The sequence below is a fragment of the Manis pentadactyla genome, chromosome 18 (genome assembly GCF_030020395.1).
Source record: "Manis pentadactyla isolate mManPen7 chromosome 18, mManPen7.hap1, whole genome shotgun sequence".
Lineage (NCBI taxonomy): Eukaryota > Metazoa > Chordata > Mammalia > Pholidota > Manidae > Manis > Manis pentadactyla.
The window spans coordinates 13,824,651-13,840,059 of record NC_080036.1 but is presented as its reverse complement, the minus strand read 5'-3'; the positions used below and the strand labels follow the sequence as shown (position 1 = coordinate 13,840,059).

Genomic DNA, 15,409 nt, shown 5'->3' with positions numbered 1-15,409 from the left:
CATTTGCAAGTATCTTCTCCCATCAGTAGGTTGCTTTTCATTTTGCTGATGGTTTCCTTTGAAGAACAGCAGCTTTTTAGCTTGATGTAGTCCCACTTGTGAAATAGAGTTTTTAATTTTAATGCAGTCCAATTTATCCGTTTTCTCTTTTGTTTTTGTGCTTTTAGTATCAATACTAAAAAACCATTGCTTAATCCAAGGTCACAAAGACTTATTCCTGTTTTCTTCTAAGAGTTTTATAGAGTTTCAGCTCTTACATTTATGGCTATGATCCATTTTATGTTAATTTTGTACCTGATGTGAGGTAGGAGTCCAAACTCATTATTTCCCACGTGGTTAACCAGTTATCCCAGCACCATGAGTTAGAAAGACTATTCTTTCTCCCAGTGCATTGTTGTGACACTCTTGTTCCAAGTTTACTTCTTATTCAATTGCCTCCCTAGCTGAACACTAAGATAAGCTCACCCTTCCTTGCTTTCAGCTCTAGATAAATAGTCAGCAAACTATGGCCTGCAGGCCACATCTGGCTAGCTGCTCATTTTTGAAATAAAGCTTTACTGGAGCACAGCCATACCCTCTTGTTTACTTACTGTATATGGCTGCTTTTGAAAAACTTCAGTTGAGTGGTTGTGACAGAGATTTATCACCTGCAAGGTCTAAAGTATTTATTATTTGGCTGTTTACAGCAAAAGTTTGCTAACAACACTCTAGTAGTCTAAATTTTATTCTGGATCAACTCAGACCACCACAGGACTGAGATATTTTAAAGTTCTACAGTCTCAGAGAATGAAGTCAACTGAATTATGCTTTGACTTGAGTCTCTTGGCTTATACTGACAGTGCAATCTTAAAAAACATTCAAATAAGAATTCCTGGATGGAGGGTTTTTGAGGACTTTCGATTTGCAAAAAAAGCACTGGCAAACTCAACATCTGTTCATGATTAAAAAATAATCAAGCAAACAAAAAGCCTCTTTGAAAATTAAGTATTAAAGGAAATTTCCTCAACCTAGTGAGTGGCAAAACAGAAATACAAGGAAACTTCTCAGCCTGATAAAAGACATCTACAAAAACCCCACAGCTACTATCGTATTTAAATTCCTAAATTTAGGAATAAGGCAAGAATGTCTTCTCATTATTCCTAGTCGACAATATCCTGGAAGTCCTAGCTAGTGCTATAAGGCAAGAAAAGGATATAAGCAGCATAAAGATCAGAAAAGAAGAAATAAAACTGCCTCTGTTCACAGATAACATGACTGTTTACATAGAGAAATCCCAAGCAATCCCCCCAAAATTCCTAGAACTAGTAAATTTAGAAAAAGTTACAAGCTCACTATTTAAAAACAAAACTGAATGATCAAAAAATGAAAAAAAAAAAAAAACATTTATAATTGCACCAGGAAATATACTTAACTAGAAGTCTACAAAATGTGTGCAGGATCTATATGCGGAAAGCTATAAAGCAGTACTGAAGGAAATAAAAGAATGGAGAGATATTATCACATTCACAGTTTGGAAGACTTAATATTGTTAAGATGTCAATTCTCCCCAAATTGATCTGCAGACTCAATGCAATGCTAATGAAAATCCCAGCACTTTCTTTTTAATTTGACAAACTTATTATAAAATTTATATAGAAAGGGAAAGAACTAGAATAGTTGAAGCAATTAAAAAGAAAAGGAGAAAATTTGGAGGATTCAAATTACTTGATTTCTACACTTAATATAAAGCTATAATAATAAAGGCAGATCTAATTAGTAGAAGGATAGAGACACATAGATCAATAGAATACAGACTAGGGAAAGAAACATATACATATATGGTCTTTGATTTCTGACAAAGGTAGAATGCAATTAATGGAGAAAGGATAATCTTCACAAATTGTTGCTCAAAAAATTGGCCATCCATATAAAAAATAAATCCACTCTCCAAGTTCCATAACATAAGCAAAACAGAACACTAACAAAATTTATATGAAAAAATACGTTAAAACCTTTATGACCCTGTGTTTGGCAAAGACTTCTCAGAAACAACACCAAAAGCATGATCAATAAAAGCAAAAAACTAACAAAGTGGACTTCATCAAAATTTAAAACTTATGCTCTGCAAAAGACCCTGTTAACAGAAGGAAAAAGGCAAGTACAGATGGGAAAAATATTTGCAAAACAATACCTGATAATAAATTTGTATCCTGACTATATAAAGAACCCTCAAAACTCAATTAACAAACAACAGAGTGAAAAGGCAATACACAGATTGATAAAAAGTGCACATTATATACTGGTAAGGGTATCCGAAATATATGTAGAATTCCTACAACTCAATAACTAAACAAATAACCAATTAAACAATGGGCAAAGGCCCTGAATAGATGTTGAATTTTATGTTCCATGTATTTTACCACAATTAAAAAAAAAACACTCAATAAAAAGGAAAAAAACAATTTAAAATGGGCAAAAAACTTGAACATATTTTAAAAAGAAGATACATGGATGACAAACACACACATAAACAGATACTCAACATCATTAGTCTTCAAAGAACTGCAAACTAAAACCGTAATGACATACCACTAACACAACTATTAGAATGGCTAAAATTAGGCGGAAAAAACCTTGGAAATTATCAAGTGTTGGTGAGGATACAGAGCAACTGGAGCTTTCATACTTGCTAATGGGGATGCAGAATGGTGCAGTTTGGCAGTTTCTTATACACATTCACTTACCACAAAACCCATTGCAATTCCATTCCTAAGTATTTACCCAACAGAAATGTACAATATCCCGTATGCAGGAGCATATTTATTCATAATCATGGAAAACTAGAAACAACCCAAATGTATCAAAGCCAGAGAATGAATAAACAAATAATTCCACATCCATACAATGGAATGACACACAAGCAATAAGGACCTAAGCAAAACAAAAACAACAACAGAAGAGCTGACAGGAAAGACATCATGGAGAAATCTCAGATGCATTAGGCTAAGTGTGAGATGCCAGACTGGAGCTTCTGTACACTAGGGGGCACCACACAGAAATATGAAACATCAAAAGAATATGGTTCAGACCAAAATCTCACAAACACCAGAAAAAGGGCCAAAAGAAACTGAACTCACCAATCTTCCTGAAAGAGAATTCAAAATAAAAATCATAAACATGCCTATGGAGGTACAGAAAAATATTCAACAACTCAAGAACAAATTTAAGATGGAGATTCAATCATTAAGAAATTCCATATCTGAAATGAAACATACAATGGAGGGATTTAAAAGCAGATTAGACATAGTAAAAGAGACGGTAAATGGAATAGAAATAAGAGAAGAGGAACACAAATAAGCTGAGGCACAGAGAGAAAAAAGAATCTCTAAGAATGAAAGAATATTGAGAGAACTGTGTGACCAATCCAAACAGAACAATATTCGCATAATAGGGGAACCAGAAGAAGAGAGAGAAAAGGGGATAGAAAGTGTCACTGAGGAGGTAATTGCTGAAAAATTCCCCAATCAGGGGAAGGAGATAGTCTCTCAAGCCATGGAGATGCACAGATCTCCCAACACAAGGGGTACAAGGAAGAGAACATCAAGACATATAATAATTAAAGTGGCAAAGATCAAGGATAAAGACAGACTATTAAAAGCAGCTAGGAAGAGAAAAAAATATTACATACAAAGGAAAACCCATCAGGCTATCATCAGATTTCTCAACAGAAACCTTTCAGGACAGAAGGGAGTGGCATGATATATTTAATGCAATGAAGCAGAAGGGCCTTGAAACAAGAATACTCTACCCGGCAAGGTTATCACATAAATTTGAAGGAGGGATTAAACAATTTTCAGATAAGCAAAAGCTGAGAGAATTTACCTCCCACAAACCACCTCTGCAGTGCATTTTGGAGGAACTGCTACAGATGGAAGTATTCCTAAGGCTAAACAGATGTCACACAAGGGATAGACAAAGAGTACAGAATATGATTCATAACATACAAAGAATAGAGGAGGATGAAAAAGGAGGAAAAATTTAAAGAGTTAAAAAAAAAAGAATCTTTAGGTTGTATTTCTAATAGCATGCAAAGTGAGTTAAATTAGACTGCTAGATACTAAGGAAATTTCCCTTGAACCTTTGGTAACCATGAATCTAAAGCCTGCAATGGCAATAAGTACATACCTATCGATAATCACCCTAAATGTAAATGGTCTGAATGCACCAATCAAAAGACAAAGAGTCACTGAATGGATAAAAAAACAAGACCCGTCTATATGCTGCCCACAAGAGACTCACTTCAAATCCAAAGACATACACAGACTGAAAGGAAACGGATGGAGAAAGATATTTCATACAACTAACAGGGAGAAAAGCAGGAGTTGCAGTACTTGTATCAGACAAAATAGATTTCTAAACAAAGAAAGTAACAAGAGACAAAGAAGAACATCACACAAGGATAAAGGGGTCAGTCCAACAAGAGGATATAACTATTACAAATATCTATGCGTCCAACACTGGATCACATACATATGTGAAACAAATAATAACAGAATTAAAGGGGGAAATAGAATGCAATGCATTCATTTTAGGAGACTTCAACACACCACTCACTCCAAAGGACAGATCAACCAGACAGAAAATAAGTAAAGAGACAGAGCCACTGAACAACGTATTAGAACAAATGGACCTAATGGACATCTACAAACACTCCATCCAAAAGCAACAGGATGCCCATTCTTCTCCAGTGCACATGGAACGTTTTCAAGACTAGATCATATACTAGGCCACAAAAAGAGCCTCAATACATTCAAAAAGATTGAAATCGTACCAACCAGCTTCTCAGATCACAAAGGTATGAAACTAGAAATACATTACACAAAGAAAATGAAAAAGCCCACAAACACATGGAAGCTTAATAACATGGTCCTAAATAATCAGTGGATCAATGACCAAATAAAAACAGAGATCAAGCAATATATGGAGACAAATGACAACAATAACTCAACAACACAAAATCTGTGGGATGCAGCGAAGGCCGTGCTAAGAGGGAAATATATTGCAATACAGGCCTACCTCAGGAAAGAAGAACAATCCCATATGAACATTCTAAACTCACAATTAATGAAACTAGAAAAGGAAGAACAAATGAGACCCAAAGTCAGTAGAAGGAGGGACATAATAAAGACTAAAAGAGAAATAAATAAAATTGAGAAGAATAAAACAATAGAAAGAATCAATGAAAGCAGAAGCTGGTTCTTGGAGAAAATAAACAAAATAGATAAACCCCTAGCCAGACTAATCAAGGAAAAAAGAGGGTCTACACACATAAACAGAATCAGAAATGAGAAAGGAAATATCACGATGGACACCACAGAAATATAAAGAATTATTAGAGAATACTATGAAAAATTATATGGTAACAAACTGCATAACGTAGAAGAAATGGACAACTTTCTGGAAAATTACAACCTTCCAAGACTGACCCAGGAAGAAACAGAAAATCTGAATAGACCAATTATCAGCAAAAAAATTCAACTGGTAATCAAAAAACTACCTAAGAACAAAACTCCTGGACGAGATCATTTTACTGCTGAATTTTATCAAACATTTAGTGAAGACCTAATACCCATCCTCCTTAAAGTTTTCAAAAAAGTAGAAGAGGAGGGAGTACTCCCAAACTCATTCTACAAGGCCAACATTACTCTAACACCAAACAAGGCAAAAACACCACAAAAAAAGAAAATTACAGACCAATATCCCTGATGAACATAGACACAAAAATATTCAACAAAATATTAGCAAACCGAATTAAAAAATACATCAAAAAGATCATCCATCATGATTAAGTGGGATTTATCTGAAGGATGCAAGGATGGTACAACATTTGAAAATCCATCAACATCATCCACCACATTAACAAAAAGGACAAAAACCACATGACCATCACACATGCTCAAAAAGCATTCGACAAAATTCACCATCCACTCTTGATAAAAACCCTCAGCAAAATGGGTATAGAGGGCAAATACCTCAACATAATAAAGGCCATATATGACAAACCCACAGCAAACATCAAACTTACTAGCAAGAAGCTGAAAGCTTTTCCTTTAAGATTGGGAACAAGACAAGGATGGCTACTCTCCCCACTTTTATTCAACATAGTTCTGGAGGTTCTAGCCATGGCAATCAGACAACACAAAGAAATAAAAGGCATATAGATTTGTAAGGAAGAAGTCAAACTGCCCCTGTTTGCAGATGACATGATATTGTACATAAAAAACCCTAAAGAATCCACTCCAAAACTACTAGATCTAATATCTGAATTCAGTAAAGTTTTGGGTTACAAAATTAATACACAGAAATCTGTTGCATTCCTATACACTAAAGATGAACTAGCAGAAAGAGAAGCCAGGGAAACAATTCCATTCACAATTGCATCAAAAAGAATAAAATACCTAGGAATAAACCTAACCAAGGAAGTGAAAGACTTATACTCTGAAAACTACAAGACACTCATGAGATAAATTGAAGAAGATACCAATAAACGGAAACACGTCCCATGCTCGTGGATAGGAAGAATTAACTGTCAAAATGGTCTTCCTGCCTAAAGCAATCTACAGATTCAATGCAATCCCAATCAAAATACCAACAGCATTCTTCAATGAAGTAGAACAAATAGTTCTAAAATTCATATGGAACCACAAAAGACCTCAAATAGCCAAAGCAATCCTGAGAAGGACGAATAAAACTGGAGGCACTACGCTCCCTGACTTCAAGTTTTAATACAAAACCACAGTAATCAAGACAATTTGGTACTGCCACAAGAACAGACCCATAGACCAATGGAACAGACTCACGAGCCCAGATATAAGCCCAAGCATATATGGTCAATCAATATGCGATAAAGGAGCCATGGATATACAACAGATGGTGAAACGACAGCCTTTTCAACAGCTGGTATTGGCAAAACCAGACAGCTACATGTAAGAGAATGAAACTGGGTCATTGTCTAACCTCATACTCAAAAGTAAACTCAAAATGGATCAAAGACCTGAATGTAAGTCATGAAACCATAAAACTCTAAGAAAAAAACATAGGCAAAAATCTCTTGGTCATAAACATGAGCAACTTCTTCATGAACATATCTCCCTGGGCAAGGGAAACAAAAGCAAAAACGAACAAGTGGACTATATCAAATAAAAAAGCTTCTGTACAGCAATGAACACCATCAGTAGAGCAAAAAGACATCCTACAGAATGGGAGAATATATTCATAAATGACGTATCTGATAAGGGGTTGACATCCAAATTATATAAAGAGCTCATGTACCTCAACAAACAAAAAAGCAAATAATCCAATTAAAAAATCGGCAGAGGAGCTGAACAGACACTTCTCCGAAGAAGAAGTTCAGATGGCCAACAGGCATATGAAAAGACGCTCCACATCGCTAATCGTCAGAGAAATGCAAATTAAAACCACAATGAGATATCAGCTCACACTAGTTAGGATGGCCACCATCCAAAACACAAACAGCAACAAGTGTTGGTGAGAATGTGGAGAAAGGGGAACCCTCCTATACTGCTGGCGGGAATGTAAACTAGTTCAACCATTGTGGAAAGCAGTATGGAGAATCCTCAAAAAACTCAAAATAGAAATACCATTTGACCCAGGAATTTCACTCCTAGGAATTTTACCCTAAGAATGCAGCAGCCCAGTTTGAAAAAGATATATGCACCCCAATCCTTATCGCAAGCATTATTTACAATAGCCAAGGAATGGAAGCAACCTAAGTGGTCCATCAGTAAATGAATGGATAAAGAAGAGGTGGTAGATATACACAATGGAATATTATTCAGCCATAAGAACAAAACAAATCTTAACATTTACAACAACATGGATGGAGCTAGAGGGTATTATGCTCAGTGAAATAAGCCAGGCGGAGAAAGATAAGTATCAAATGATTTCATTTATCAGTATAAGAACAGTGAAAAAACTGTAGGAACAAAACAGCAGCGGACTCACAGAACCAAGGAACGGACTAAGAGTTACCAAAGGGAAAGGGACTGGGGAAGATGAGTGGGGAGGGAGGGATAAGGGGAAAACAGTGGTATTATGATTAGCACACATAATGTAGCGGTGGCTGGGGGTGGGGGGATATGGGGAAAGCAGTATAACACAGAGAAGATAAGTAGTGATTCTACAGCATCTTACTATGCTGATGGACAGTGACTGTAATGGGGTATGTGGTGGGGACTTGATAATAGGGGGAGTCTAGTAACCATAATGTTGCTCATGTAATTGTACATCAATTAATACCAAAATAATAAATAAATAAATAAAGGTGTTAAAATAAATGCAATGGGATAAAATAATACCAAAGTATGCAACAACAAACCGATTAAACAATTATTGTACGGTATGAAGTTATTTTATATGTTTAACCTGATTTAAATATGCTACCTATCAGTACATTTCAAACAGAGGCTGTATTTTAGTTTTATAAATTAAAAGCTGAAGTTAGTATTAATGACTTCTTTTACCATTTAAGGAAACAAAAAAAGTCAACTACATGTCTTATCTGGAATCACTATTTTTTAATAATTAATTTACCCATTATCTATTATTGTACAGATTCAAACATTCAAGAGACAATCAGGGGCAAGGTTCAGGAATATGATTTCCCCTCTTTCCATTTTCCTAGTAACAGATATAGCATGATAGAAATAGTAAGTATGAAGTATTTATATATTCTCCAATCTCCTTCTAGTCATTCTCTAAAGGAAAAAGTAATCAGTACAGTCAGCTCTCTTCAAAGGGAGGAAAGAGGCAAATTATGGCAGACACTTTATGTCAAGCATAAATAGGTGTCATTAGTCCTAATTTTAAACTTGTGAAAAACAAGGCTTTAGAAGGGGATTGGATCAAATGCCCACTTCTAATGGGAAAGAAGCACACCAGGATTCAAATTCAGAACAGTCCCACGGCAGACCAAGTTCTCACTCTTACCTGTCTTAGTGCTATTTGCTCTCTGCCCATCTACAATGCTTAAGCAAAAGCTTGGGTCTATAAGTTTCAAATCAACAGGTTATCTTTTAAGTTTGATTACCCACACGACCTGGTTTAGTTTTAAACCCCAAGCCTATGATACTTGTTTGTAGAGCTTAGTCAACTCATACTTGGTTATACCAACATACAATGTCTTTTATCTGATCACCCAACATTTTGAATACACCTAACTTCTTAAGTCAGAAAATATACAAATCCAAAGGGATATGTGAAAAAGTAATCATGTTCACTTTTGACCTGAATGAAGAATTTATTGCAACTCTAATTTTAAACAAAGGAATATAGAAAAGTTTTCCCCCTTTCTTCTGGCTTCCTGACATCTGGCTTTCCTCTATTGTTCTCAGAGGCTGCCAGTATCCTGAGTTATACACAGATTATTTACTGCAACAGAAACTTACCCTGTGAAGTGTCACTGTGTGCTGTTCCCATATAGCTGTTTCCTCCATTGCTGTGTTCTGATAAAGGAAAAGAAAAACAAACCATTTATTTTTTAAGAAAATGTCTTTAATAAAGCGAGTGAGAACATCCAGCAACCAATTTGGCATACTGAAATACCAAAAATTCATTAATTAGGTACTCTGAAAGGAGCTTAATACTTATGGAAGGTTTTTTGTTTGCTTTTGTTTTTGTTGTAAGAAACAGGAAACTACACACAGGAACTTCCTTTGTTTTTTAACTTAATTTGGACAGATGCTGCTCTATATTCATTTCATGTCAGCTGAAATCAGTATTCAAGCTAATTCAGCAACTTTATGCTTAACATCAGAGAAAAAAAAGAAAACTGAAATAGGATTACCTTAAAATATATAATAACACATGTAACATTTAAAAGCATTCCTTACATTGTGCAAAGGAAGGAAAAGTCAAATAACTCTTAACTCAATAATTATACGTATACATGTTACACAGGAAACTAGGTAAGACCATGTGATAGATTTGGTCAATGGCAGTCTTAATAAACAGAGTTTAACACTACTACTCCACCTAGTTTCAGTTTTACTACTGAATCATCTTCTCAAGCTTTGTTTATAACCCTAAATTAATGGCTTTTCTAGCATACATATCATGCACACACGTGTGTACATGTGCACATACATAATTTAACTCCAACCCCCCCACCCCCAAGAATCACCATAAAAGCAATGCAGGTTCCAATGCAGGTTCTACACAAACCACAGCATACTTCACTTCAGGTTCACCTCCTGTCAAGAACCTCTTATTAGAGAGAAAATAAATGACTATCCAAAGAATGAGCACTAAATAAATAAAAATAAATTTATTATAACTGTTCTTGGATGCATAACATAACTCAGTCTCTTTTAATACTACCATTTTGTGGAACTGGGGTTCCCCCCCAAAAAATACGTATTTATAAACAATTTAAAAAGCCTTTTTAGAGTTAACAAAAGGTAGGGTGGAAGGGGAGAATGCTGAGCATGACATTCTCAGAACATCACTTGTTACCCATTGTTATAAAGTCTACTTCAAAGAGAGAGGTGTTTTCTCTGGCACTGCTGTCACTGGCATCATGAGAATATGCCCATCAAGGTGCCATGGGCCCTTTCTCCCTTCCCACAGCAACTTTAATAAAAGATTAATGTCACATTAGAAAATGAACCCCTATAAAGAAAGCCTGCTTCCCTAAATTCAAAGCAACTAGATTAACTTTCCGACCAGATGAATAAGAGAGGTAGAAAAAGGCTCTCTCTGTTTACTCCCACAGATAAGAACTATCAACCTTACCAGCATTTTGTTTCAATCTTCCAATCAAGCGCAGCAAAACCTCCCTTTAATGAGCTCTCTGCTGGAAACAAAGTTGTTTTGTTTAACAAAAGTTGACGAGAACTTTAGTGTATTAAAAAAGTTCATCAATGTGAAACAATGATGATATGGGTAATTCTGCTAAACACTGGGAATCCTACTAAAATATACATGATAAAAATATCTGCAATAACTGCCAGTTTGTTTAATCATAGATGACTTATTAAAAATGAGAACTGCTTGCATAGCATCTAAGCTCGTCTTTTCTGGATTCACTTCTTTAACCAGTAGCATGGCTTCACTGCTTCTTAAATCCTGTGCCTATCTATCAGTGCAAAGTGAAAGATGTCTGATAACAGACAAAGTAGCTGGATAACTTGTTCTTTGGTATAAACGTTTATCTTCCTCCATATTGTTTTATTGACCACACAGTTTCCATTTTGTAGAATAATCAAATGAGGAAATTCACTTAACATTCAGGGAGAAAATGCAGGTTATGTAACAGCTTACACATTGTTATTCTAATTTTGTTTAAACATGAGGAAAAGAAAGGCTGAAAAGATATACAAAACTGATCATCTTCAAAGTCAGGGGATTATAGGTGACATTATTTCATCAGATATTTTTATCTTTTTGCTTTCTTTTTCTCCATTCCCAGTCAGAATAAACTGCCAAAGTATTTTAAACCACAGTCACCAAATCCCATTTGAAACTTCAAATTAATCTATCTTTACCTGTGCTTTTAGGAAAATCAAGTAATATTTCAGAAAATTAGTTATGTTTTATTGTTAACTAAGAAGTACTTACTCTACTGTTGGTAATTCTACTGATTCTACTTACTTAATCTATATATATTATTCTACTGAGTTATCTATACATTGAGGTCTTAATGTAGAAGCTTCAAGACAAGTGCAATAGAGCAATTAATTTGATTAAGGGGGAAAAATAAAAATGCTAAAACAGGTTTTTCAGCATTCCTATCAAAATTAATGTTTCTTCTTTAGAAGGATTCGAAAAGTACACATCTCAACTGTGAATATTAATAAAGGGAAACCCCACTGACACGGCATCAGGAGACCACCAGGGGAAGTTCGGGTCCCACCACTCCTTCTCAATGCAGACCCCACCAGAAGAGGAAACCCTGCAAATCTATACTGTGTTTGCTACTTTACTACCCAAAGGAAGGAAGGAAGATTTCTGCCACTGGCCTCCTTACAACAGCCTAGTCAAGAAGAGACTATCACAACCCAGCTGTTGATACCTGGAACTCCCAGTTTACTCTAATGGACTTTTTTGCTTAGAACAGCCCACTCAACTCGGCCCTTTATAAAAGAGCTGCTGCTCTGTTCTCCAGACATGCCTATGGCTTTGCCCTAGCTTGCTTGTCTCAAATTGCAATTCTCTGCTATTCCCACTCAACCATTTTTGCTGGTAAAATAGCTGTTTGTTTCTAAGGTTGATACAACTAACTCTGGCTTCCCAAAAATGGGTAATGTATATTAGCTCACTATTCTGTTAAAGCCAAACAGTCCTATTAGATTGATTTATCAGAAGGCAGACCTATGTACACGAAGGCAACAGAGAATGAAACATCAAAAAGGCTCTTGACCAGCACACAAAACCAACTTTAACCATAATATAAAAGAATTATTGTCTTGCCAATTCTTAACACTCAAAAAAAAAAACCTGAACAGAAAAATGTAGTCTAGTTTAAACCACAGACCACATTATCTCTTTCTACTCTCCTTCAGTGACAAAAACATCAAAATCCTATCCATGATTGTTTACATAGCCAGGCAGACTTTACAAGGCGTTCTGAATGAACTGAGGGATGAATATATAAATGAAAACATAGATGTGTGATAATGCAAATATAATGGCAGAATCTTAGTTGTCAAGATTCAAGTAAAATTCTTTCTATCTTGCTATGTTTGAAAATGATCATAATAAAATGTGTGTTTGGGAGGGGATTTTTTACAGCAAATCACTCAGAAATTGAAGGCTAATTGTGATATACAACATTTTTTATACTAGCAAATTTATTAAGCACTATTTTCATGAGGATTACATAATGAAAAACTGTTCATTAATGACTAAGAATTTTGATACTTTAGAGAAATGGGGAAAAGGTTTCCTTTGGAAGAATACCTAAGAAACAAATGGACTCTAGGCTGGAAAACTGAAACTGGGGAGTGGGGTGAGAATCTTACTTTTTCACTATGAGCCCTGTTGTAGTGTTTTATCAAGCTCACCTATAACCTATTCAAATAAATGATTTTAAAATTTGCTTGTCATTTTTCTTATTAAAAAAAAAGCAGAATGCCTAATTGCATAACTTAGACAAGTATCTTCTGGTAAATCTCTAGTCTCATTCCAAAGCACTTAGATTTGTGGGAGATCAAGAAAAAGTGTCACTCCTTTAATTAAGCATGATTCCAGCACTATCATTTCCTAATAACTTTGAAAGAGGCTGTTGTACAGAAAATGAACTAGGTGAGAAATAACATGATCATAGCCATTAACTAGGTAGGTGACTTAGTTTTCCTCACCTACAATTAAGGAACTGGCTAGTTATTACAAGTAAAAAGTCCTTTCTAGCTACAAAATTCTCTTAAAACTGTAATTCCAGTTGTAGTCTAATTGTAATTCCAATTCAAACAGGCTGCACATTCAATTAATAGTGAAGCCCTTGGAGGCATCAAGAGTGACCTGCAATTCATGACTACTGGATTCTGAGTTCTACAGACTAGTATCAACTGACTAGAATCACAATTTCTGAAGAAGCAAAAGGCTACATTTCAGAATCTGCCAAGAGTTTGTTTGGTTTCTTTGTTCTAAGCTCTAGTTGGCAAAGACACTACTCAGATCACCAACCCTGAAAGGGCTTCCTGCCAAAATTTCAGATCTCAATTCCAGGCAGTTTCCCTGTCCTTTAAAGAGCTGATTACAGATCAAATGGAGAAAAGATACAAGAACTGACAGGATGAACCTGTAACTGGGATGAGACCAAAACCCAAATAGAACAAATAAAGCAAGTGTTTCCCAAATGAAGGAAATCCTAACTCCTTAACATTATCTAGGTATACAGCCGGCTACAATTTACCCTCCTTACCCCATAATTTTAAAAACAATCTTTCATATTAACTAATTCACTCAACAAACATTTTAGCAGATATGCTAAGTGTTGTGGATGCTAATTAGGCAGGATGCCTTCTTCTAAGAAGCTCAAGGAGAAGGTGTGTACTATTACATAAATGGTGTATAAAATGTGTCAGAAAGGATGGAGACGACTCTGCCTGTTGGGACTGAATCCCCAAGAAACCAACGTTTTAGTTCAAGCTTGAAAGATGGCCAGGAAGAAAAGTAGGGAAAGATGTTTCCAGAGAAGAAATAGCATGTCGGGCAAGCATCAGCTGGCTTTCATATGGCTGAATTGTACAATTGTGAAATAGGGAAAGGGTAAAGAGAGAAGCTGCAAAAGTACCATCACAACAAGCCTTGTAATGTAATGCTAAGAACTTTAAACTCAACGGGAAAACACCAGGCAGTCAAATGATACAGTCAGAACTCTTTCTGAAGGCTGTTCAAATGGAAGATGGATTTGAGACAATAAGACCAGTTAGAAAGTAAGGGGAGAGGAGTCAAAGATGGTGGTTATGTTTCTCACTGGGCAGCTGAGTGAAAAAGCAGAAAAAAGAAAAGATTACAAATTCAGTTTTAGACATTCCTAACTTTAAGGTGCCTGAGAAAATACAGAAGCAGAGAAATAAGCAGTAGGCAGTTGGATATATAGGTTTGAAGATCAAGACTGAGATCTAAAATAAATAAGGATCTACAAGTAATCAACAAAGTAGTATTGAACCCAAAAGAAAATATCCAATTACCAAAGGTCTAAGATAACCCTGTGGACCACAAATATTTTAGGGGGAAAAAGGGAAGAACCAAAGGAACTTGAGAAGGAGCAGCCAGTGAGGACATAGGAAAACCAGTGGAGCTAATACAAAAAATAATTTACAGTCCAGGGAATACACCAAAACAAAATATAAAAATGGAAGATATTATAAACAATAAATTCCTATATATTTTAAAAATTTATTGAACCCTTAAATATAATTATATACCTGAGATAGTTTATTCAGTATAATTATCTTAATAAAGCATGCTGAACACTCTTTCTTGATGACTGCAGTTCCTCATCAGGAACATCAAGTAGTAAAGGGAGGAGTAACACTCTGGTGCTCTCTCTGGGTTCCTTCTGTGAGCAGAGCTGGCAACAGTAATTGTTTCTGAATTCTTATGCTCTACAAAAAGGGTTTTTGCTTTTTGAACTTTTTTCCATCCAAAATAGAAAAAAAGATCACCTGTGACTGAGGTTGAGTCAGAAACTTGAGAAGTAAAACCTGAATTTTTGTGAATAAAACAGATGACCCCTGCCTCTCCTTGACCTTCGGTTAAGTATTTCAAGTTGTCATCACTGGTATGCAAATTAGAAAGAAAAAGTTTAGTGTATGTGTAGGTGGGGAAAACATACATTTAGATTGATCTGAAGGACTGTCATATAAACTCTCAAAATAGAGATGTCCAAGAGGTAGTAAAAAAA

The 15,409-nt window shown here is 35.5% G+C and overlaps 1 protein-coding gene across 7 annotated transcripts in view; it reads right to left on the bottom strand.

Annotated features, from left to right (window-relative positions):
• Positions 1-15,409, bottom strand: part of TJP1 (tight junction protein 1) — a 270,943-nt gene that overhangs the window by 86,534 nt on the left and 169,000 nt on the right. For all 7 annotated transcript variants that reach the window (XM_036878759.2, XM_036878760.2, XM_036878761.2 and 4 more), the window contains one exon: positions 9,447-9,503. In XM_036878759.2, coding sequence (XP_036734654.2) covers positions 9,447-9,503 — 57 coding nt within the window. The remainder of the gene's footprint in view (positions 1-9,446; positions 9,504-15,409) is intronic.